At 37.1% G+C, this 25,843-nt stretch overlaps 1 protein-coding gene across 1 annotated transcript in view; it reads left to right on the top strand.

The window, feature by feature from the left end:
* The window catches only part of LOC127842891 (ciliogenesis and planar polarity effector 1-like), an 84,196-nt gene extending 65,566 nt beyond the window's left edge, over window positions 1-18,630 (top strand). The window contains exons 41-50 of the mRNA XM_052372669.1: window positions 3-120; window positions 2,887-3,100; window positions 7,065-7,322; window positions 7,905-8,220; window positions 10,928-11,233; window positions 12,050-12,190; window positions 12,306-12,416; window positions 14,034-14,150; window positions 15,729-15,907; window positions 18,295-18,630. Coding sequence (XP_052228629.1) covers window positions 3-120; window positions 2,887-3,100; window positions 7,065-7,322; window positions 7,905-8,220; window positions 10,928-11,233; window positions 12,050-12,190; window positions 12,306-12,416; window positions 14,034-14,150; window positions 15,729-15,907; window positions 18,295-18,510 — 1,976 coding nt within the window. The 3' untranslated portion in view covers window positions 18,511-18,630. The remainder of the gene's footprint in view (window positions 1-2; window positions 121-2,886; window positions 3,101-7,064; window positions 7,323-7,904; window positions 8,221-10,927; window positions 11,234-12,049; window positions 12,191-12,305; window positions 12,417-14,033; window positions 14,151-15,728; window positions 15,908-18,294) is intronic.
* The last annotated feature ends 7,213 nt before the right edge of the window (window positions 18,631-25,843 follow it).

Consider the following 25,843-nt stretch of genomic DNA (forward strand, 5'->3'; position numbering starts at 1 on the left):
AGGTCTCAGTGGTATCAGTGACATCATAGGAGAGATGGTGGCCCACGGAGAGATTGACATCGAGGATGTTGGGCTGTCGAGACGCGAGGCTGATAGACTGGTGCAACGAGGAATCATCAGGTAACCAGTAAATATAGTTTTGTAGGTAACCAGTCAATATTAGCTTCAATCTGAGAAAACTTGTACTAATGCATGTGGTTTAAGTTTAATATTGTTTTTATTACCAATAAATTTAGTCTTGAAGGTTAACAGTCAATATGAGTGAGAGGTATTAACCCCTTACCACTTACCGCAATTACTCTATGTTTTCGGACACTCTAAGTTTTCGAACACCCCTTTTTTTAGCAAAATTTTTTTTTTTTCGTGACTCTTAATTTTCGAACACACGAGTTTTCGTCCATAATTATTGTCTCGGACAGTATATTTCACAGCGCTATTTTACACAATTTTTCACCTGTTTTTGATATCTAATGACACTTCGATCATGGGGTTTTACAACCAGATTGACATAATAAAACATGGCAGGTGCATGCCTGAGGGCAACAGACCATTACATTTGCGTAATTGGGTAAATAACCTTGTAAACCGGTATTAAACAATGGTTTCACCCGATAGCATAAGCGTTATGACAATTGCCAGGGGTAACGCCAATTAACAGTTAAATTATCTACCGCAATGGTACTACCACTTCTCAGTAAAATAACTGTGACAAATACTAAACGCTTCAAAGTGTGATGCACCCTTTTGCAAGTTTTACGAACAATGGAAGGTGTTAGACAACAACTGTCGGAAAGGAACAAACAAAGAATTCATAGTTTGAATTTTTTAATGCATTAATTACAGGTTCATACTTGCCAGTATCGGTACATCACATGCTTATCTTTGAACTCGTTGGTCAAACTACAACCTTGTAGTAACTTTTTGTCAAATAAATTAAGCATTTAAAATTATTTCAAATGCAGTGCAAACATGTATAACTGTAATTTATACTTTACAGCATGGTATTTTACAAGCGCGTGCTATTACCGGTAGTCGTTGATACAATAGAAGCTATTTTCGGACACTTCAATTTTCGGACATCTGTATTTTGTGAATATTTTTCGTATCTAAGTTTTCGGACACGAAAAAAAATAATTATTTTTAAGTGTCCGAAAACATAGAGTAATTACGGTAGATACGTATTTTTATGCATTTGTAGTCCCTTAGAAAGTTAAATTTAATTCAAGGCCTTTCTTACTAGATTTAAGTTTCAAAGGCTTCATTTCCAACCCTAAGATACTGATGAGCAGCAAACAGCATAAAACCTGAACAGACTGTGATTTACTCCCAGGCTATTCTGGTTTTATGCTGTTTGCACATAGCCATTTTCGCTTTGCTTCTGAGGTGGAAAGGGTTAATTCAATATGGGTTCTGAATCATGAGCAGGGGTGTGATTTCTCCTCATTTGAGCTGATTTCCTCCCTTTCAATGTCAAACTAATTTAACCAAAAGTTATTAACTTGTATGGATCTATACAGAAATGAAGAGTTTTATTCAACTATGTAAGGGCAATGTCCTCCAATGAGGTGGTACTTAAATCACAAACCTGATTAGGGAACATGTCAATATAGGTTAGGAATCAAAAGGTAACAAGTCAATATGTGTTTGGAGGTTGTTTGGTAATGTTGGATTGGAGCTTTGTTAGCAGGTATACCTGATTCAAAATCTGAACAGTTAAGACTTTGTCTGCATTAAACATTTGAACCTTGTTCTGCGGAAACCATGTTAATTCATGTGCGTAAAGTGTTGTCCCAGATAAGCCTGTGCATTCGGCTTAGGCTTATTCGGGACAACATGTTCCACATAAACTGGATTTTCGCTCTAAAGATATTTTCTTTAAACAAAAAAATATCAAAGCAGAAAGTGTGGTCCCCAATTAGTCTTTGCAAACTGTACAGGTTAATCTAGGACTACACTTTAGGCAAATGCATTAAGGCCCGTTTACCCATAGAGAGGCACATATGAATCCTCAAGATAAATAGAATATTTCATCATTTGTATTAACTTTCACCTGAGTTTAGCGGTCACCTGGCGTACATGGTCAGTCTAAGTCCCCCCAACGACGAAAATAAGTCTTTTATTAACCAGGTTTTCCGAAGGAAAAACTGGTTATTAGATTGGCGAATGCGGGCGGGCTGGCTGGCTGGCTGGCTGGCGGGCTGGCTGGCTGGCGGGCTGGCGGGCTGGCGGAATAAGCTTGTCCGGGCCATAACTATGTCGTTCATTGTCAGATTTTAAAATCATTTGGCACATTTGTTCACCATCATTGGACGGTGTGTCGCGCGAAATAATTACGTCGATATCTCCAAGGTCAAGGTCACACTTTGAGTTCAAAGGTAAAAAATGGCCATAAATGAGCTTGTCCGAGCCATAACTATGTCGTTCATCGTCAGATTTTAAAATCATTTGGCACATTTGTTCACCATCATTGGACGGTGTGTCGCGCGAAATAATTACGTCGATATCTCCAAGGTCAAGGTCACACTTTGAGTTCAAAGGTCAAAAATGGCCATAAATGAGCTTGTCCTGGCCATAACTATGTCATTCATTGTGAGATTTTAAAATCATTTGGCACATTTGTTCACCATCATGGGACGGTGTGTCCCACGAAAGAATCACGTCAATATCTCCAATGTCAAGGTCGCCACAACTAAAAATAGATTTAAAAAAAAAAAAAAAACTTACAAAGGGGGTTAATTTTTTTTGGTCATTTCAAAAGTTCAGTTTGAGTTTTCTCCCTTTATCAGATTTTTTTTTCACAATGAAAACCTGGTTTTGTGACAATTTTATCCCTTGTTTCACATTTTTCACTGGTGTTAAGTGTATTGAATGTCTGCCATGTTTCAGACAAGAGCAGGCAGAAGACGCCCGTGTAAGCCTGGATGAGATCAAGAAAATGGCGGACATAGCGCACCGCGATGGGGCCCGAGACCGTGAGGCACTAAGAGAATGGATGGCAACCAAGCGTAGCAAGCAGATGGAGGAATACAAGCGCCACCTGGAGGAATTGAGAGAACGGGAACCGCGACCGTTCAGGCCAGCGCATGAGAACTTTGATCAGGTGCGTTTTGTTTCCATTGAAGTTTAACATTTTATTTGGCAACTGATATTTTATGTTTTGAAAACGAATGCAAATGTACAAAATGACATACCGTAAAACGTTGTGTATAACGCGCATTTATGTATAACGCGCATCTACTTTTTAAAGCTAAAAAATCGGGAAAAAAAGTTTTTGAAGCAAAACAATCGGGGGAAAAATTCCGTACCGCAGGCTAACTGAAAATCGTTATATTTACATTGCCGATCTTACTTATTCTTTTATTGCTTCAATTATAAATTATTTTTAAGACGATAACGATACAACTAGTTGGTGTTTTTTTTAATCATATTATGCGTAAAAATAAATGTTTGGATTTAAATGAATTATGCATGAAATGCACACTTTCCAAGAGGATACCATCAAGGTTTTCATCATATGTCTCCGAAGTAACTGTCCACGATTTTATCGTGGAGTACACATAACGGATGGATTAGTTATAACTAAGAAACTGACATTATTGATTGGTATTGTCACCTGGTTATTCATGCATGACTAATTCACAAACGCGCGTTTTATTTACAATGCCGATATCATGCGTTCTTTTCGAGTGTCTAAAATTGATAGGAGACTTTAACGACTCAAACTTCTCAACACCATCACGACATTACCGGCGATAAACAAACAATGGAGTTGTGAAGCCGTTTGCCGGTTCGCATGTTTTGATAATAGCCCAGCTACACAAAACTTGACAGGTAACGCAAATTGCTCAATAATCACATCCTCAATCTTGACAAGACGTATGAAAACGTGTAAACAAACACAGCATCAATTTTATTAACACATTTGAAAAGCAAGAAAAATAATCTTAAATATATCGGGAAATACCTTGCCGACATACTATTGTAAGTGCCCCCAAATAAATTGTGTAACCCTATATATAATATTGTGGGAAAAGTAAACAATAACATTTAAATAAAAATGGCTTCCTCGTTTTTCATTCTCTTCTTCAAATTTATTTGATTTCAATGCTCTGTACGTACCTGAAAAAGATAGAAAATATATATGTTAACTTTATAATGTTTGTTCATCTTATTCAGATCGTCAATATAACACTATTATTAACATAGTTACAGTTAAAACACCGGAAAACAGAATGATGCGAAGTACCGCTACTGGGTAACTGACAGCGAAAAAATGTCTTGGCATGGCTGAAGTTGTGCATAACGCGCATCAAGTTTTTAAAATGAAATTTTGGGGTAAAAAAGTGCGCCTTATACACAACTTTTTACGGTATTGAAAGAGTGCATAATTAAAGAGTACATGATGAAATGGTACTTAATGACAAATAGAAAATATCTATATTGGAGTATATAATGTAAATGTACATTATGAACATTTACATAATGGAAGATTACATAAATAAATTAATTGGATTAAATATCTGCTTTACCCAGGTGTAACATTTTTATGCCCCCGGTAGGGTGGCATATAGTAGTTGAACTGTCCGTCATTCAGTCAGTCAGTCAGTCAGTCAGTATGTCAGTCTGTCTGTCTGTCCGAAAACTTTAATGGTCATAACTTTTTCAATATTTAACATTGCAACTTGATATTTGGCATGCATGTTCATCTCATGGAGCTGCACATTTTGAGTGGTGAAAGGTCAAGGTCATCCTTCAAGGTCAAATGTCTAATATATGGCGTCTGTCCGTCCGTCTGAAAACTTTAACATTGGCCATAACTTTTTCACTATTGAAGATAGCAACTTGATGTTTGGCATGCATGTGTATCTCCTGGAGCTGAACATTTTGTGTGGTAAAAGGTGAAGGTGAAGGTCATCCATCAAGGTCAAATGTCAAATATTCCGTCCGTATACTTTAACATTGGCCATAACTTTTTCATTATTGAAGATAGCAACTTGATATTTGGCATGCATGTGTATCTCCTGGAGCTGAACATTTTGAGTGGTGAAAGGTGAAGGTCAAGGTCATCCTTCAAGGTCAATTGTCAAATATTTCATCCAAAAACTTTAACTTTGGCCATAACTTTTTAAATATTGAAGATAGCAACTTGATATTTGGCATGCATGTGTATCTCATGGAGCTGCACATTTTGAGTGGTGATTGGTCAAGGTCATCCTTCAAGGTCAAAGGTCAAAAATAAAAAAAATAAAAATTCATTTCTCCATTCAATCTCTTACTTACTTCTCATGGAACTGCACATTTTGAGTGGTGAAAGGTCAATGTCATCCTTCAAGGTAAAATATATGGCTTCAAAGCAGCGCAATAGGGGGCATTGTGTTTCTGACAAACACATCTCTTGTTTAAATATTTATTGATTTAATCAAATTGGTAACTGCGAAGTTCGAATGATATTACGAATACTCAAATTTTGCTTTTTTGACAGTGATTGTTTTAAGTGATTGATTTGAATGTGTTTGTTTTTTTGTACTTTTGGCTTTCTATACCGGTATTTGATTTCTGGTTTAAAAAGTAATTGCACCAATTCCATGTGGTTCTCAAAAGTGACAAACTGGGTTTAATGCATGTTTGTAAAGTGTTTTCCCAGATGAGCCTAAGCAGTCAGCAGAGTCTTATCAAGGATGACACTTTCTGCCTAAAATGGATTTTTATCTAGAAGAGACTTCCTTCAAACAAATATTCCATAAAAGCAGGAAGTGTCGTCCCTCATTGCCTTTGCAGACTGCCCAAGCTTATCTGGGACAACACTTTAGAAAATCATTTCTGATCAATAACTTTCAACCACTTGACCGATTGGCTTGATAAAATTGTTTCCGATCAATAACTCGTCAACAAATTTACCAATTGGCTTGATACTTTACATGTGCATTGGCCTTGGACAGTAGATGACCCCTATTGAAATTGGGATTCTCTAGGTCAAAGGTCAAGGTCACAATCACACTAAGTGTGAAAATCATTTCCAATTAATGACTAATCAACAAATTGATTGATTGGCTTGATACTTCACATGTGCATTGGCCTTGGACAGTAGATGACCCCTATTGAAATCGGGGTCACTAGGTCAAAGGTCAAGGTCACCATCACACTAAGTGTGAAAATCTTTTCTGATCAATAACTCTTCAACAAATGACCGATTGGCTTGATACTTCACATACGCATTTGCTTTGGACAGTAAATGACCCCTATTGATTTTGTGGTCACTAAGTCAAAGGTCAAGGTCACTATCACAGTAAGTGTGAAAATCGTTTCCGATCAATAACTCGTCACTGAAATGACCGATTGGCTTGATACTTTCCATGTATATTGGCCTTGGACAGTAGATGACCCCTATAAAAATTGGGGTCACTAGGTCAAAGGTCAAGGTCACTATCACACTAAGTGAGAAAATCGTTTCCAATCAATAACTCTTCAAGAATTGACCGATTGGCTCGATACTTTCCATGTGCATTGCCTTGGACAGTAGATGACCCCTATTGAAATTGGGGTCACTAGGTCAAAAGTCAAAGTCACTATCACAATAAGTGTGAAAATTGTATCTGATCAATAACACTTCAACTAATTGAAGGATTGGATTGATATTTCACATGTGCATTCGCCTTGGAGAGTAGATGACCCCTATTGAAATCAGGGTCACTTGGTCAAAGCCCTGTTTGGGGACTCCGACTGCGGAACTCTTGTTGTTTCTGTGGCTTTCAATTTTTGATTTCTGGTTTGAAAAGTTATTAGGCTTATCTCATGTGTTTATCAATTAATCCTTGTTCTGGAAAACTGTTATAAACACCTGTGTGTAAAATGTCCTCCCAGATTTGTCGCAGGCTAATCAGGGTGTCACTTAGACCTTATTTGGATGTAAGGTTATAAGAGACGCTCTAAAAAGGAAAAATTACATAAAAGAGGAGAGTGTCACCCCTGATCTGTGTGGACTGCACAGGCTTATCTGCCGCAACTTTTTATTCACTTGCATTAAGCCCAGTTTTCCCAGAACAAGGCTGACTTTGTCCCTTCAGTCCTTCACGATGCGAGAGCGCAAGGAGAGGGAGGAGTCTAGGAAGGAGGCACAGAGGACTTTCATGACTAGACGTCTGGACGAGGCTCAACATCTCCTGGGAAACATCCTGACTGACAAGCCTGAACTGCCACAGGAACCAGCGCCCAGACCTGTTACAACCAAACAGCGCATGTCCAGCAAGGACAGGTCACCAGCCAGCATGAGGGACCGGATTCCAGTGAAGGCGCAAACTGCACCTGCTAAGGAAACACCTCAAGTAAGCTGTAGATACTATACTTAAATCTTGAGCTAAGAGGGGACATTTTTTTTGTGTCATTGTCATTGAACTATATGAAGACAAGCTAAATGAACATGTACGATGTCAGTGTATATTTTAGCCTAGGAAACTTGGGCTTAAAGCAAATGCATAAAGTGTCGTCCCATATTAGCTTGCGCAGTCTGCCCAGGCAACAACTCAGGGGCAATGGTTTCTGTCTGAACTGGATTTTTTTGTAATATTACAAATCCTCTAAATGAAAAATCAAATGAAAGCAGAATAGATGTCCCTAGCCTATGTGGACTACACTGGCTAATCTGGTATGACACTACGCACATGCTTTAAGTCCAGTTTTTCCATAACAAGGCTGAATTCTCAGCATGTGATTACATGTTCATTGTTTAAGTCTTTGTAGTTGATTTCATAGGATACAATCTTATTATTGTAAGTTTTTTTTTCCATGGTTTTCTACAAAATCAAAAATACATACAGATCATCATAAAAACAAACAATGACGCAAATAAAAGATAATCATTTTCCACTAAGCAAATGAACATCTTTGATATTTTCATTAAAATGCAGGGAATTCTCAAAGTGCGGGATTCAAGTCCACCATTTACATCTGATTATGATGTGTCCATGGAGGGCTATGACAGCCGCGACCTTGACCTTGACTTAGAAGAAGACTGGGACATGCATGACCAGTTACCGCAGCAACTACAACCAAGGTCTCAAGTACCGAAGAGGGCTGCTCCTGTACCAGCCAAAAGAATAGACGTGTCCCCTGCACGAGGTCCGGTACAGAAAGGCTCTGGAGTAGTTCCAAAGCTGAAACTGGGCCTGGAGGATGTGGATGAGGAGGAGCCAGTCAGATTGCAGCAGACGGGAGAAACAACAGGTGAGATTGGTGTGAGACTGCAGCAGACGGGAGAAACAACAGGTGAGATTGGTGTAAGACTGCAGCAGATGGGAAAAACAACAGGTGAGATTGGTGTGAGACTGCAACAGGAGAAATAACAGGTGAAATTGGTGCAAGACTGCAGCAGATGGGAGAAATGACAGGTGGGATTGGTGTAAGACTGCAGTAGACTGGAGAAACAACAGGTGAGATTGGTGTGAGACTGCAATAGATGGGATAAACAACAGATGAGATTGGTGTGAGATTGCAGCAGATGGGAGAAACAACAGGTGAGATTGCTGCAGACTTGAGAAAGATTGCAGAAGACAGGAAAAACAAGTGGTGAGATTGCAGGAGATGGGAGAATTAACAGATGAGGTTGGTGTGAGACTGCAGCAGATGGGAGAAACAACAGGTGAGATTGTTGTGAGAATGCAGTAGATAGGAGAAACAACAGGTGAGATTGGTGTGAGATTGCAGCAGATGGGAGAAACAACAGGTGAAAATGGAGCAAACGGGACAAAGATTGCAGAAGATGGGAGAAACAAAAGGTGAGATTGCAGGAGACGGGAGAAACAACAGATGACATTGGTGTGAGACTGCAGCAGACGGGATAAACAACAGGTGAGATTGTTGTGAGAATGCAGCAGATGGGAGAAACAGCAGGTGAGATTGGTGTGAGATTGCATCAGATGGGAACAACAACAGGTGAAATTGCAGCAGAGTGGAGAAATAACTGGTGAGATTGCAGCAGAAGAGAGAAACAACAGGTGAAATTGGTTTGAAATTGCAGCAGACAGGAGAAACAATGGGTGAGATTTCAGCAGACAGGAGAACAACAGGTAAGATTGCATTGAGATTGCAGCAAAAGAGAGAAAGAACATGTGTGATTGAAACAGACAGGAGAAACAACAGGTAAGATTTCAGCAGACAGGAGAAACAATGGGTGAGATTGTAGAAGACGTGAGTAACAACTGGTGAGAGCAGACTGGAGAAAGATTGCAGAAGACGGGAGAAACAACAGGTAAAATTGCAGAAGACGAGAGAAACAACAGGTGAGATTGCAGCAGATGGGAGAAACAACATGTGAGATTGCAGCAGATGGGAGAAACAACAGGTGAGATAGGTGCTTGAGCCAGTGAGATTGCAGCAGATGGGAGAAACAACAGATGAGATTGCAGCAGATGGGAGAAACAACAGGTGAGATAGGTGTTTGAGCCAGTGAGATTGCAGCAGATGGGAGAAACAACAGATGAGATTGCAGCAGATTGGAGAAACAACAGGTGAGATTGCAGCAGATGGGAGAAACAACAGGTGAGATTGCAGCAGATGGGAGAAACACCAGGTGAGATAGGTGCTTGAGCCAGTGAGATTGCAGCAGATGGGAGAAACAACAGATGAGATTGCAGCAGATGGGAGAAACAACAGGTGAGATAGGTGTTTGAGCCAGTGAGATTGCAGCAGACAGGAGATACCACAGGTGAGACTGCAGCAGACATGAAGAACAACAATTGGGATTGCAGTATATTGGAGAACAGCCTGTGAGATTTGTGTGAAAGCTTTGTTCAGACTCACTTGTTAATGAAGGGATTTCACTGTACGTGCAGTATCAAGATTAAAATCTAAATAATATTCTTTATACTGGAATATAAGAAGAATAACTTTAATTTGAGGCAATCAGGGCATTTACCACCTCTATCTACATCATTTTTCAAGTAGACCATTTTGTTAATGACATAATTACGTGTGATAGTTTGTATATATTCAAATGCAGGTTTAATTTTTCTTAGTTTAAAGTCTTTTCTTTCTTCTTAAGTCTAAGAATGGGTTGGAGATAACCAAGTGTTTACTGCATGATCAAGATCAATCTTATCTGTAATTGATTCAGGAAATGTCAACAACAAAAGTAAGCTCTCTAAGTAACTGAATTGTGAGTCTTCAAAAACAAAATCTTTACTCTAGTATCAAGAAAAGTATTGGCAGTAATAATGGATATGTGAAATGTAAAACAATAAAATGATATCCAAATAAACTAAACTGAGCAACTTTTTACAATTATTTACCACAGGGAAATCCTAGCTGATATTAGTGAGAAAATCTTATCGATGAAATTAATTCTCATTAGGCAGCCATTTGAGTCGCTTTGTTAACCAATAGCTTACTGCAGGATCACAATCAGTCTTAGCTAATCAAGATCAAATAAGCGAAATTTCAAAAATAAATGGTAGGTCCTTATGGATGCGTAAGGAGAATGCCATGTTTACGGAGGATATACTTTAGGATCACGTTTATTACGAGTGGATTGGAAAAAAAATATTATTAAAGTTCATATTTGGATCTTAGTTCCGGAGCCATAATTCTGCCTAAATCTGTCCAGCTTATGTAATTTTTTTTAAATCATTTCTTTACATGATAATCACTTATAACTCTTAAAATTCAGCGGAGTCATTAGTTTTAAACTTACTTTAACCCTTTTCCACTAGGAAGCAAACAGAAAATGGCTATACGCAATCAGCATAAAACCAGAACAGCCAGCAAGTAACTTGCAGTATGTTCAGGTTTTATGCTGTTTGCTTCTCATCAGTATCTTAAGGTTGGAAATGAAGAACCTTAACACTTTAATCTAGTAAGAAAGGTCTTTAATTGCCTCAAAGTGCATATCTGAGTGGTAAAGGGTTAATTTTAGTTCATGATTGTATGCCTGCAGGTGAACTCACGGAATACTACAAGGCTATGCAGGATATGGACGTCTCATTCAGTCAAGACAACCTTGCTAGACAACAGTCCGTAGAAGAAACAAAGGACGACAAGCCATCTGCTACGCCGCAGAAAACTTTCAAACCAAAATCATTCACGGAAATAGTTCGCCTCCAGAGACCTGATAGGACCAGAAAACAGCCCAACAAGTTTGCTCTGAACTCTGCGGGTCGCGTGCAGTCTGTTAGCCAATCAGAAACGTCCCGTACGTCTGTACGTACACAGACCTCACAGCGGGAACAGGAAATGATACGTGGTAAGACTTGACAACACTATTAATAGCAATGTAGAAAAAAAATCAAACTTCTACTATTAACACCTTTTCTACTATTATTTAAAGACGTGTTTACATTTGTAAAGAATCACAGATGAACAACTGGAGTATAAGATTGTTATGCACTTTTTCCCATATACATATTATTTCTTACTGCGATTAAAAGAGCTAATTTGGGATTTTGGAATCGTCCATTCTACATTAAAAGAATAAGTTCATCGTGTTGTTTGTAAGAGAAAGGTCACAGTAAGAGTTAAAGGCTGTTTCAAAGCAGTATATTCTGCATCATTAGAATTTATGAAACTTTAAGTCTTTAAAATTGTTCATGTAATTTGATGCAATGTTTGCTGTCCTTCTGATGATCATGTCATAATTTGTTATCAACATCTAACTTCAAAATTGTTGTAGCTGTGCACTTTTTTATATCCAATTAAATGTTTTGTGTTTATGACAGGTCAAGGTCATCACAAAATCACAATTAAAGGTAAAATGTCTGTGTCATAGCGGTATGTTTGGGTAAATTGTCACTTTAGGGTGATTTATCGAGCCATGCTCTGGCTAATTTAGGGACAACTATTACCGCTCTATGGAATTTTTCATTTATAGGCAGTCTCATCTAATCAAAAACCCAGTGTAGGCAAAAATAGTTGTCCCTGATTAGCCTGTGCAGACTTCACAAACTAATATGCAACAACACTTTACACACATACATTAAGCCCAGTTTTGTCAGACCAAAATGAAAATAATCACAGTATTCACCTTTAGTTGCTTTATTCTAGCTAACATTTTCACATCTAGGTACAAAGAGGTCACCCATGAGGAAGTCTTCAGAGACAGGTCCCAGGCGTGTGAAGACGTACGCTGAACGTCTCCAAGAAATGAAGTCCGGGGAGAAATTTTCCACACCTGTGGCCCCTAAATCACATCTGGGATCATCAAGTAGGGGAAATACTACCTTCATCTTGTATCACCTTAATAACTTGAAAGTCATGAAAGTATTTATTCTTGTCAGACTATATCGCTAGGCTCATTTCATCTTTTGTTCTCCCCTCAGTTGCGAGCACCACTGCTCGCCCGACTTCCCGCCCTGTGAAGCCCAAACACAAGCCCATGACGTATGTGGAGCAGCTGAAGAAACTTAATCAGCCACACCATAAACCCAGAGGTAGTAGCCATTGTTTGTTTGTTGTTAATGAGATGTGCCCCCACACCATAAACCCAGAGGTTGAAGCAATTGTTAATTTATTATAATTGTGCCCACATACCATTAATCCAGAGGAGTTAGTCATTGTTTGTCTGCTATTATTGCGATGGGCTTCATTTTCTTATGATGGTAACATTTGACCTAGTTTATTTCAAAAGCTGCTGCCATCTACAGAATGTTTTGAGTCTGTCTCTAGGGAAGAACTAGTATGGGGTGTCTTGACCAAGATCATTGAAATGCATCAGATTAAGACTCTGAATCATTATTATTTGTGTCTTGTTCTGAGAAAACTGGGCTAAATTCATGTGCGTAAGGTGTCGTCCCAGATAAGCCTGTGCAGTCCGCACAGGCTAATCAGGGATGACACTTTCCGCTTTTATGGTATTTTTAGTTTCAAGGAAGTCGCTCCTTACCGAAAATCAAGTTTAGGCGGAAATTGTCGTCCCTGATTAGCCTGTGCGGACTGCACAGGCTAATCTGGGACGACACTTTACGCACATGCATTATGACCAGCTTTCACAGAACAAGACACATTTAAGAACAAGCTCTGGAAAAACACGTCTTAATGCATGTGTTTAAAGTGTTACCTCAGATTAGCTATGCAGTCTACACAGGCTGATTTGGGACAAATCTTCCTTGCTTAACTGTATTTTTTCTATAGAAAGACTTCTTTTACTCAAAAAATACGATTACAGCGGAAAGTGTTGTCCCTGACTGCACAGATTAATCTGGTACAATATTTTACACACATGCATGAATCTCCATTTTCTGAGTTTGAAGCCCATTTATATGAAGGCTTAGTCAGTAACAGTATTTTTTAATGTTAAACAAATATATATGAGCCGCACTCTGTGAAAAGAGGATGTATTGCATGTGCGTGAAGTGTCGTCCCAGATTAGCCTGTGCTGACTGCACAGGCTAATCTGGGACAACACTTTACTTACACGCATTTAACAAGGCGCGGCCCATATACAAAAGTTGGAAACTATCTAAATACTAGTATATCAGAGAAAGCTTTGTAGATTGAACTTAAATTCTTAAAAAGGTCACAGTGGTGTAGTGGGTACGGTGTTTGCCTAGCAACCGGGATGCCATGGGTTCGATCCCCACAGTGGGAGGGTTCTTTTGATTTCCCCCATAGACACCAAGTACTGGTTCTAGTCCCAAGAAACGGACTCGAAAGCGTTTCAAATAAGCCCTAGGCTTTCAAAGCAATCAAGCTAAAATAAATAGGTTTAAACTAAATTCTTAAAGAGATTACTTTGCCTCAGTGTGGTCTGGGCCCATATTCACAAAGTGCCTTTGGTAAATTTTAATATTAGTTGTACTTGAAGAAAGATTTCAGATCAAATTGTCAGTTAAAATTATAATGTGTTCTTCTGACGCAAGAATTAATTATTATTCATTTTAGCAATATTTACTTGATTTAAACATTAATCTAAAAATAACTCATCAATAAATAGCCAGAGACATAAGGAATGTTATGGTTTTAAGGAGTGTTTTTAAGTTTGCCCTACCCGGTAGGTAGCTTTGTGAATACAGGCCCAGGTGTTTACCAATCAACCTTTGTTTTCCTAGTAGGTGGCCAGACAACCGTCCTACAGAAGCCTATGATCCGCTCTCACAAGCCCCCACACCAACCAAAGACTTACGCACAACAGCTTCAGGAGCTACAGCCTGCAAAAACATTTTCCGGTATGTAACCTATGAAATTTCCTGGTATCTAACCAATGATATTCACTGGTATGCTACCTGTAACCTTTGGGTTCCATGTAACCCAAAAAGTATTGTTGCTAGAGGACTTTAACTTTACAAACGTACAATGTGAATCTGCGCATTTCTGCAAGGGTCATGGGTTTGATATTTGGTGTGTAACAGAATATAGTTTTCCTAATCTAAGATTGTTCAAATCATGTGCCTGGGGTCAAAACTTACCACGCCAGGGCTTTAATGATTTATATAGAATTTTACAGCAAGTAATGTGAACAATCATACTCTCTGACAGCGGTTAAATATTTGATGTGTGACATCGTCTGGTGATCCTCTACTTAATTTGTTCAAATCTTGCCACTGGGGTAAACAAATTTCCCATTTTAGGGTTTACTTGCTTTTTTTGTGGCGGCATATAGGAGTTGGACTGTCCTTTCATCCGGAATTTTGTTCCTGGTGTTTTTTCCTTGATGGTTTGATATATTGACCTGATTTTTGGTATGTGATTCTACCTGCATGAGTAACATTTCAAGTTCAAAGTTTGTTCCAGTCAATTGATTTTTTGCTGTTTGAAAGTTGATGAGCCTTGGGCTATTCTTGAAAATAATACTGGTCCGAATATTTTTGCAAAACGCTTTCAGATTATTTCCCAATTTTTTATACGCCCGTTTAAAAAAATGGGACGTATTAGAGTTTCACCTTGGCAGCAGTGTCCGCTCTCTAATTCAAATAGTTTTCTTCCGATCTTCACCAAACTTGGTCAGAAGTTTTATCTAGACAATATCTAGGTCAAGTTTGAATATGGGTCATGCAGTGTCAAAAACTAGGTCACAGGGTCACTTAGTGCATTTCAAGCATTTTTTAGCATGGTGTCCGCTCTCTAATTGAAGTAGTTTTCATCCGATCTTCACCAAATTTTGTCAGAAGTTGTGTCTAGACAATATCTAGGTCAAGTTCAAATATGGGTCATGCCGGGTCAATAACTAGATCACGAGGTCACTTAGTGCATTTCAAGCATTTAGTATGGTGTCCGCTCTCTAATTGAAGTAGTTTTCATCTGATCTTCACCAAAGTTGGTCAGAAGTTGTGTCTAGATGATATGTAGGTCAAGTTCAAATATGGGTCATGGTAAAGTTATCAAATTGTCCAAAACCTTCAAACGGGCGTATCTTGTGACAGTTTGGCACTCTTGTTGGTGTATGAGTCTACCTGCATGACAGATCAAGGTTGAGTTTTTTTACATGTGTGGAGTTTTTAGACAAACGTGCACTTTGCCGGGTGTGCCCTATGTACATATACCTTGTTAAATACGTGTTTATAGTAAACACTTTCATTTGTTATTTTACTTTTTTAGACCACATTAAGTCTGTGTCATACAGAGTAATAAGAAAAAAAGGATAACAATTTATGTTATCACACAAAAAACACACATAAGAAGGGCTAGTAGGTTGGTTTATACTTTTCTCAGGTTGGGGACCAAGGGCCTTAAATCAATTACCAATTTCATAAGCAAATGATGGTTAATAAGGTACCATTTATCATTTTCACCAACAATGACTTCAGGTGCACCCATCAAGCGGCCCCACAAGACCCACGGGGCCACACGGCAGCGCCCCTACCAGGACCCTTACAGAGCGCTGGGACCCAGTGACCTTGACCAGCTGGAGACCGCCTCTATCGTCAGTGGATGGTCCATGGGTGAGGACGTGAGGAACATCTTGTATGATGGGGAGAGCTCCATTGTAAGTACCTTTGAACATCTTTCTGATTGAACATCTTTTTATAGTGTTAAGTGCATAATTTGAAGATACGTATTTAACCCTTTACCACTTAGATACGTATTTTCACGCTTTTGTAGTCCCTTAGAAAGTTACATTTAATTAAAGACCTTTCTTACTAGATTCAAGTTTTAAAGGCTACATTTCCAATGCTTAGATACTGATAAGCAGCAAACAGCATAAAACCTGAACAGTCTGCGAGTTAAAATTGCACATAGCAATTTTACTTTGCTTCTGAGAGGGAAAGGGTTAATTTAAAGTAAAAACATAGGTTTTAAAATGGTAAAAATAACTTTGTCAAGTAAGTATATGCATAATTATTTTGAAAATTATTACTACTATTACCTATTACATGTTCAATACATTATTTTTATAAAGAGGCAGTGTGTTTTTACCCCCCCCCCCCCCCCCCCCCGCCCCCATATAGTGATCGGACCGTCCGTCTGTCTGTCCATCTGTCCTTCCGTCACACTTTGCGTTTAGGTTTCGAAAAATGCTCATTACTTCTATGTCCCTTCACATAGCAACTTGATATTTGGCATGCATGTGTATCTCATTGAGCTGCACATTTTGAGTGGTGAAAGGTCAAGGTCATCTTCCAAGGTCAAAGGTCAAAAAACATGTATCAAAGCGGGGCAGTAGGGGGCATTGTGTTTCTGACAAACATATCTCTTGTTTCATTCAAAATCTGGTCCGGTTATCAGCCTTAATGAAAAAAGTATATATTTTTTCAAAATGGGAGCTAAAAATTCCAAATGGAAGGTTTTTTCAATGTTTTTTTTAATCTTCCATCCATATAAGTTCAACCTTAGTAAATTTAATATTGAAAACATTTGTATTTTCAATGTTGAAGCATTTTTAGCGAGGCTGTTTTCCGAGAAAACCCGAGCTATTGTCATAGCCAGCTCGTCGTCCGACGTCAGCCGTAGGCGTTGTGCTAAAACCTTAACATTGGCCATAACTTTTTAAATATTGAAGATAGCACCTTGATATTTGGCATGCATGTGTATCTCATGGAGCTGCACATTTTGAGTGGTAAAATTTCAAGGTGAACATCATCCTTCAAGGTCTAGGGTCGAAAAAACAAAGTCAAGGGAAGTAATAAGCTTTAAATGGACATAGTTATCTGACCTGCCCACGCATATATTTTTGTTAAATAAATCAAAGCGGCGCAGTAGGCGACATTGTGTTTCTGACAAACACATTGTGGTAAAAGGTCAAGGTCATCCTTTACGGTCTATGGTAAAAAATACAGATTTAAGGGAAGTAATAAGCTTTAAAAAGGGTGAAAGTTATTCAATATTGAACATAGCCACTTTATATATTTGGCATGCATGTGTATCTCATGGAGCTGCACATTTTGAATGGTGAATCTACAGTCACAGTATAGTGGCTTTTAATTATTTGCTACTAAAAATAAAGATTTGTTACAGACAATTATTTTCAAGGAAATAATTTATATAATTATAAATCTCATATTATATATATCCTTACCAAGAATTGAAGTTCTTTTCACAGTAACTGTACAGATTTATTATTTTGATTATTTATAACCCAAATGATTGATTTTAGCAAAGTTTTTTTTTTAAATGATATAATTATAATTTCTTTGATGTTCATTACATACCTGTGGACTTATGTCCATAGATACATGATCAACTCTGGTTAAGATCTCTTTTAAACCACAGACCTTGGTTGTCAGTGATGTCTGACATGGTCATAATTGACTGTTAGACCCTCCCCACCCCCCACCTCCCGGTTGGATTGGACAAAAATTAAGGGAAGTAATAACCTTTAAAGGGAGATGATTTCTATACCTGCCAAATGATAAATAGAAATTTTATTTCAATGCGGCTCAGTAGGGGGCATTGTGTTTCTGACAAACACATCTCTTGTTGGGTCACTAGGTCAAAGGTCAAGGTCACTGTGACATCTAAAAAAAATAAAATCTGACAAGCTTTCGCAGCCGAGCGTGGCACCCGTTATGCGGTGCTCTTGTTTAGCAAAACAACAACAACACTAATTTCCCAATTTTAGTCAAAAGGCAGCGAATTTTCCCAATCCAAAGTACCTGGCGCAATTCTCAAAAATGTGATTAAAAACACTGCAGACGTTGTGTGAAGTAGCAAGTACATATGATAAAGACACCATTTACATTACATTTTAGCCCCGCTGTGGAAAAATGGGGTGTAGTGTGAGTCTTCCTGTAATTGAAAAATACCATAAAAGCGGAAAGTGTCGTCCCTAATTAGCCTGTGCAGACTGCAAAGGCTAATCTGAGACAATACTAAACACTTATGCATTAAGTCCCATATTCCCAGAACCAAGCTCATGTTCAATCTACTTTGCAGGCTGTGGGTCGTTCTGCGTCCTACGCCCCGTCAGACCAGATATCCGACTACTATGATGTTGTCATGGACAACCGCAGCCTAGGAGACGATTACACAGCGTCTGTTGACATTGATGACCTGGTGCAAATAGCTGATGGTGGATCCATGTCGTCTGGAAGCATGATGAGCTACATAGACTGGGACCAGGTGGACGATCTCATAGCAGACGTCAGATAGACTGTGATGCAGTTGCTGATGTGAGATAGACTGTAACTGTTTGTTTCTGGATTGTGTTGCTGAAATGTGATTTGTTAATTTTTTCTTATTTATCAATGGTTGAAGGTGAAACCACGTATCCAATATTAGTGTTTTATACAGGAAGGAAAAAGGGCGTGGTGCAAAATTTCAAAAAAGGGCACTTTAGCGCGTGACATCCATAAAAAGGGCACAAATATATCTGTATAGTGACTTAATAACAAGCTTTGTTACACACAAACATTGTATGTATAGTTTTGAGATTTATTGTTAAATAATTAAACCAACAAAATCCAGAATGTATATTTTATTATGTGTTTTATATTTTCATGTAGTAACAAAAAACAAGATTAAACACCATAGGATATATATCTTATACAAACTATAGCTTTTCAAAGAAGTCTTAGAATACTGTTAAATGAGTTACCCTCTTAAACAATTATTTATATTTAAAACGTTACACACATTGCACAAACAAGTCCTTTATATGCATCTTAAATGGAGATTCACAAACACTAACACTTTGTTGAATAGTCAGAAAGTTCTGCGTAATGACATTGTTTTCATGACCACGAGTTGTATTGTGTACATTTTATTTCGCAAAAAGTGTAACTAGGAACGGCGCCGTACTGTCTTATGTTCATTGTCAATTAATTCAAGACACGTTAATTGGTCTCCGATATAATTGTTTTGCTTACAACGCAATTTGCATAAATTTCTAATTTACGTTTCGTCGAAAGTGGAATGCCAAAATCGGAAAGCGTACGTTGCGACATTCTAAACACGAATGATAAGTGGTACAAGTTCAATATTTTTGTAAAATTCATATCTGTGTTTGCCAATTAACATATTTTGAAAAGTTACAAACGGGTCATAATGTTCTTAATTGAACCAATGGTGCAGGCCTACTACTGTTACAACAATTAACAACTTTTGGCCAAACAGGGTCCAAGACGGGTTATCAACTTCTTTGCCGACATTCACACGTTATTGTAATCAAAACATCGTGACAATAAACAAGCACGTGCTCCAATTAAGCGCGGTCTGCCTAACCGTGAACAGCAAACGTGTTAAGATTGTCGTCTGCTACAATTCATCAACACACATCTACTGTGAGCCTGCGCCAATTGTATTGGATAGGAGGCGGAGCGTTATTTTAATCGACAGCTTTAATATGAGCCTGCGCCAATTGTATTGGATAGGAGGCGGAGCGTTATTTTAATCGACAGCTTTAATATGTCACGGGGTGCTATTTTCGGCGTATGGCAAATTTTCAGGAAGTACAGTGGACGTCATGGGGTTTTGTAATCGGCGTATGGAAACAATTATCGGGCGTAATATACGGCCGTACGCCGCTTAGTGCAAGCCCTGTATAAAATTAATTTTTATTAACTTAAAACTGATTTGCATTAAATTGAAATCAAATCAATGTTTTACAGATACAACTGGTGTTTTTTTTTAATTTAATTACGCGTAAAAATAAATGTTTTGATATAACTGAATTATGCATGAAATGCACAATTTCCACGTGATAACATCGAGGTTTTCATCAAGTCTCCTAAGTAACTGTGCACGATTGTATCCGGACCGATTAGTGTTACAAAGCCACTGAAATTATCGATTGATATTGACACATGGTTATTCACGCATGAGGTATTCACAACCGCGCGAATCTTCGCTGATAATAGTCGGCTTAGAAGCTTGGTTAAGAGGCAATTAAGATGTTATCAATAAGGTCGCGCACGGCGGAAAACAGGGCGGCGGCCTTTGAAAAGGGCAGCGTGGCGCTAATTTGCTTTGAAAGGGACAGCGAGGCGCTTCAAAAAAGCGGCGTGGCGCCGCGCCACGCTAAAACGGCCTGGATAAAACACTAAATATATAAAATGTTTAGGAAAAAACATGTTAACTGATCTGTTGGAATAGGGAGACGGAAAACTACAACGGGCGAGGCATGGTCAGGGGTGATAACCCCAAAATAGGTTTAGGGTAAGGGTTGGGTTTAGGCTAACCCAAACCCTAACCCGACCCTCTAACCCCCCCTTGCGCAATACAATACCATGCCTCGCCTGTTGTAGTTTTCCGTCTCCCGTTGGAATAGGGTAACAACTTAATATTATATGTTGGAATATATTGCTAAATTTGTTTCTACATATCAGTAATCTCGTGAGCACATGGTTGTTTTGTATTGGGAAATGTGCTGTGAATTACTTTGGATTTTTATGCATAGTTAATTTTTTTGTTTGACATAGAATATGTATAGTTTTTAGTTTTTGTTCCAAATTATGACTCTGCCTAAAATATTTAACAATATAATAATATATTAGAAAATTGTTTTTTTACAAACTGGTCTGTAATTTTGAGTACCTCAGTCTGAATGATATTTTCATGTGAAAGATTCTCTCCCCTGTTTGTAGCATTGCCATGTGCATGTTGTGTGGTATAAATAAGGATAGGGTTGGTAAATGATAGCATTATGGAGAATTCACCATTTTCAACCAGTCATGATGCAATGCATGAATTAATATACACTATGTGTGGTCCATGTACCCACTCTTGCGAGATTAGTGTTTCTTTTGAAACTGTTGAAAAGATGACATTCCCTTTAACATTACCTATAAAAAAACATAAAGGGACCTTTTCACGTTTTGATAAATTGACAAAATTGAAAAAAAAAATTGTTTCAGATTTGCAAATTTGTTATGTAGTTATGTCTTTTGCAAGAAATCAGTAATACTGAAGATTTACAGTTCTTTAAAATATCCATTATATGCATCTTTTTAAAAATAAAAAAGTGTTACATACCCAAAATGAGTATCTAATTTGAAAAGTTCTGATGTTATTGTTATATAATGTGACATTACGAGGATTGCTTACATAAAGTATAAAATAACGTTACGACCATGTTAGCACGGATGGCCGATTGGTTTAAGCGCTAGTCTTTTACTCCAAAAGCCAGTGGATTGAGCCCGTGTGTGGATTACCTTTTTTTCTTTCTTTAATTTTATTTTTGTTTTATTCTGGAACTTGTTAGTTCCGATGGTTACATTAATCAATTTAAAGCATTTAACAACAAAGTTCAATACATTCCTAAATCTGTGAACAGGTCCCTTTAAAGCCCATAGAGCCATCCAGACAGCAAATGGATGCAAAGTGAGCGACTGTTTGTTTATTTTGTATTTACAGCAACTCAACAACTAATGGTTTTTTCCTGTTGTTAACATGTGATGATTTTAAGTTGATTAAGCAATGTAGACTAAATTTTGTTACATTCATAAAGCAATTGACTAAATAGGAGCAACTAAATATTATGTGCTTATTGTTTTAAAAGTGACATTGGTACTCTTTGAATGAAAATCTTTTTTTTTTAAACATTTTATTAGCTCGGCTGTTTTCGGAGGTATTGTCATAGCCAGCTCGTCGTTTCGTGTGACATCCTCTTGCCAAAACCTTTACATTTTGTTAAGATTTTGAACACAGGCTTCAACCTACAACTTCGAAACTTAATATGTAGCTGCACCTTGATGAATTTTACATGCCACACCCATTTTCGGATCACTAGGTCATTGGTCAAGGTCACTGTGACCTCTAAAAAAAAAATATAAAAAAATTAAAAAAATTCTGACAAGCTTTCATTGATTCAAAACTGCACCCGCAGCCGAGTGTGGCACCCATTATGCAGTGCTCTTGTTTATTTTTAGTATTGATTTTGTGTGATCTATACTGTTTATATTTTTATATAACATGATGCTGTTGAAACAAGACTGTAGATATTCAGTGCTAAGTTACGTATATTTTCCAAAGGTACTTGTGAATAGCACATGCAGATTATCATTTGTATATACCGGTAGATATATATTTATAATAAATCTCCGTCCACAAAAAACAATGGTTTTGGTTAATCTTTTACATTTTGGAATTTCAAGAGTGTTTTTTTAAGAAAAAAAGTGTCTCTATACATCCTTAAAGACAAAATCGATATGAAATGGAGTTGGTTGATTATTTTGGCTCTAAGCTCGTACAAAATACTCACATTTCACTGATTTAGGAGTGACGGAGGAGTCGCCTACCTTGCATTGTTTTACTCTACAGCAGAATTGGTTCATATCCAATGAGTAACATTATTTCATATATGAATATAACAAAATTAATTGAATACTGTGTTATCTTTCAATTTATCTATGTTAACAAAGTGAGTCTTAACACTATTTTTCACAAGCCTCGAGTCATTTTATGTTAATATTAACAGAGGAAAAAAAAGTATATATAAATAACAGGAACAGGATACAAACCCTCCCTGATATACCCGGTATGCCCTTCCGATATTTAATATAGACAGACAAATGCTCTCTCTGACATACTTCATCCAAGAAATATTTCACAAGTCTTCTCATTGTTTATTTAAACGTTGATTAGTGATGCATTTTAATACATTTCATGCAACAATTCAAATGCAAATTAAAAATCCATTACTTAAATCTTGAAACTGTTCATTTTATAAAAAAAACAACATCAACTCGTTTTGAGGTTATATTTTAATATTTGTACCCATGAATGCATATTATCCTCACCTAAAACAGCTAATAGTAATGAGAAGTTTGGAGAACCAGTTTTCGAGGTGAACATATAGCTGTATGGCAGAATGGTTGGTAGTACATTGGAGGGGATCTTCCTTACTTAAATTTGAGTAGGTGGCATATAACCTGGCATAATCTGACCTTCCTCAATGACAGCATGTCATACTAAGTGAAGGTATGACATACAATCAAATGATGACATCTTTTTACCACCATGCATGCATGCTGTAGTTCAATGCAAGAAATAAAAATGGTAATCAATGCAATACATTTGATACATATATGACCACACTTTGTGGGTGAAGGGTTGTACTTTTATATTGGTCTTAAGCTTAAGTTCTTGGCAAATGTTCACACCTTTTAGGGTCAATGAGAAGTCATGTATCCACTGCCAGTAAATAACAGGTATCGATAGTGTCTTCAAAATTAAAGCATTATGATTTAATAGATGCAACACAGAGATGCTTGAGGTGGGCAAGTTTAATATGTAATGAACAATCTGCATTTGGAATTGTTCTGTTTTAAAATAATACAATGTTATAAAATTTAGCACATCTTTATTTCTGTTAAAGGTGAATTTCTAATTCAACGTAAAAAACACTTTGACATTTTGTGAGTAAAAAGATATGTATGCCAACAATTGGCATTGATTTTTCTCGAGTCAATTTAGTTCATGAGATATACTACAGTTGATTTAAACAGTTCATAATGGTAATATAAGCCCTTACAATCTAGGATTGTGTCAGTAGGTTACCCGTCCACCATGGTTTGACTCGGCTTGTCATGTGCCAGGAACTGTCTACCATGATATGACTTTTAAAAGCAATTGGCAATAATATTCAACCAACCAAACCAACAACAATCACATAAACTTTCAATGTGCTGAAAACATTTTCTTTTCTTTGTGTTCCACTTCAATGATCTCCAAACCAAATATAATCTAAGCTAGATTGACAATAAATGGAGTCAAAATTTAAATTTCAATGTTTTTCAAGGTGAAAATGTTGACATTATAATGGCATGAGAGGAATGCTAAATATTTTTGCTGTAAGAAGAGAAAATGTCAGGCATTGCACAGTTTGAATAACAATCTGTCTAGTGTATAAAATAGAGTCTGACAAAGCCAAGTGGTTATAGATGAAAAAATATGTCTTAATATTGCATGCATTTAGCTAAAGCTGTAGCTTTATACATTTACACAATACTTTTAAAATGGACGTTAATCCTGCTGATATTGAGCTAGAATGGTAAGATCTTATTTAAGATTGCAAAAGAAACCAATATCAATGTGTTTTGTTGTTAAGTGTTGTGCAAACAAATGGTATGGACATGTCACAAATTATATGGGGGGGGATTTCAATGCAGACATCTTGATTGTATTTGATTTATGGTGAAAAAGAGTTGTCAACTGGAAGCGAATAATTGCTCTATTAATAACATCATGGGAGAAAAAATAAAGTGTATGATATATGTGAATATTAGGCAGTAGACACTGCTGGAGTTATATTTCATGTTTTACTATTGTATTTACAAAATATATTTATTTTACCAACAAAATTTACCCAATTATTTATTCAAAAAATTTGTTTGCAGAAGTTGTCCGATGTTACAATATGTCAGCCCTTCCATAATTGTGAGAAACACCATAACAAGTTGCATAAATAAAATAAAGTTTATAACAATAAACCAAACATAAGAATAGCCAAGCAGGTTTTTTTTATTAATATCAAATTTAAAAGCTAGCTTTACATTGTATTTTATGTGCAGAGATTGTTTCTCTTTTTTTCGCATTAATAATCTTTCTGTCGGATGTCTAGTATGTTATGTAAATTATTTGCTTGCTTTCTTATTTAAAGTAGTTGAAAAAAAGGAGAGGCTGAACAACCGATTTCATATCCGTTTACCAAAGTGTCTGTTACAACACAGCTATGTAGACCAGACTGGCCATTGATGTTATAATGAACTTTTTGTAGGTCATCTCATTGCTGTTTAATCTGCTTGTATAGGGAATTAGTCAGATATATTGTTAATTTAAAAAACAATCTTACAGATATTGAAGTCAATTAATAGTTCACCAAAGCTGATATTGATCTATATGATCATCTGACCAGAAGACAGATTTCTATCCATTTGTCATGGGTTAATCCTTTCCCACTCAGAAGCAAAGTGAAAAAGGTTATGTGCAAACAGCATAAAACCAGAACAGCCGGCCAGTAACTCAAAGTCTGTTCAGGTTTTATGCTGTTTGCTGCTAATTAGTATCTAAGGGTTGGAACTGACACCTTTGAAACTTAGATCTAGTAAGAAAGGCCTTTAATAAATTTTAAAATTCTGAGGGACTACAAATGCATGAAAATACGTATTTAAGTGAAGTGGTAAAGGGTTAAATACAGGGGCAGGAATTTAACAATACTGATTAAAAAATATTATGTGTTATGGTTAAGATATTAAACATAGACTGCATTTCTTTGAAAATAGTATGGCTATTTAATCATGTGCAGCTATTAAGGTAGCTCACATTTGATAAAACACTTCAAAACTCCTGTGACTACCTTTATATCAGTTAAATTAACCCCAAATATAATTATGCATTTAACAAACTGTTTAAAAAAATTGCATTGCACTTATTTGTAGGGATGCAATGAACACTTATAATGGTGTAAAACCAAAAGCTGATCTCTAGACAGTATAGTTGAAAATAAGACAAGCTGATCTCTAGACAGTATAGTTGAAAATAAGAC

Source organism: Dreissena polymorpha, chromosome 8, assembly GCF_020536995.1.
Source record: "Dreissena polymorpha isolate Duluth1 chromosome 8, UMN_Dpol_1.0, whole genome shotgun sequence".
Taxonomy (NCBI): domain Eukaryota; kingdom Metazoa; phylum Mollusca; class Bivalvia; order Myida; family Dreissenidae; genus Dreissena; species Dreissena polymorpha.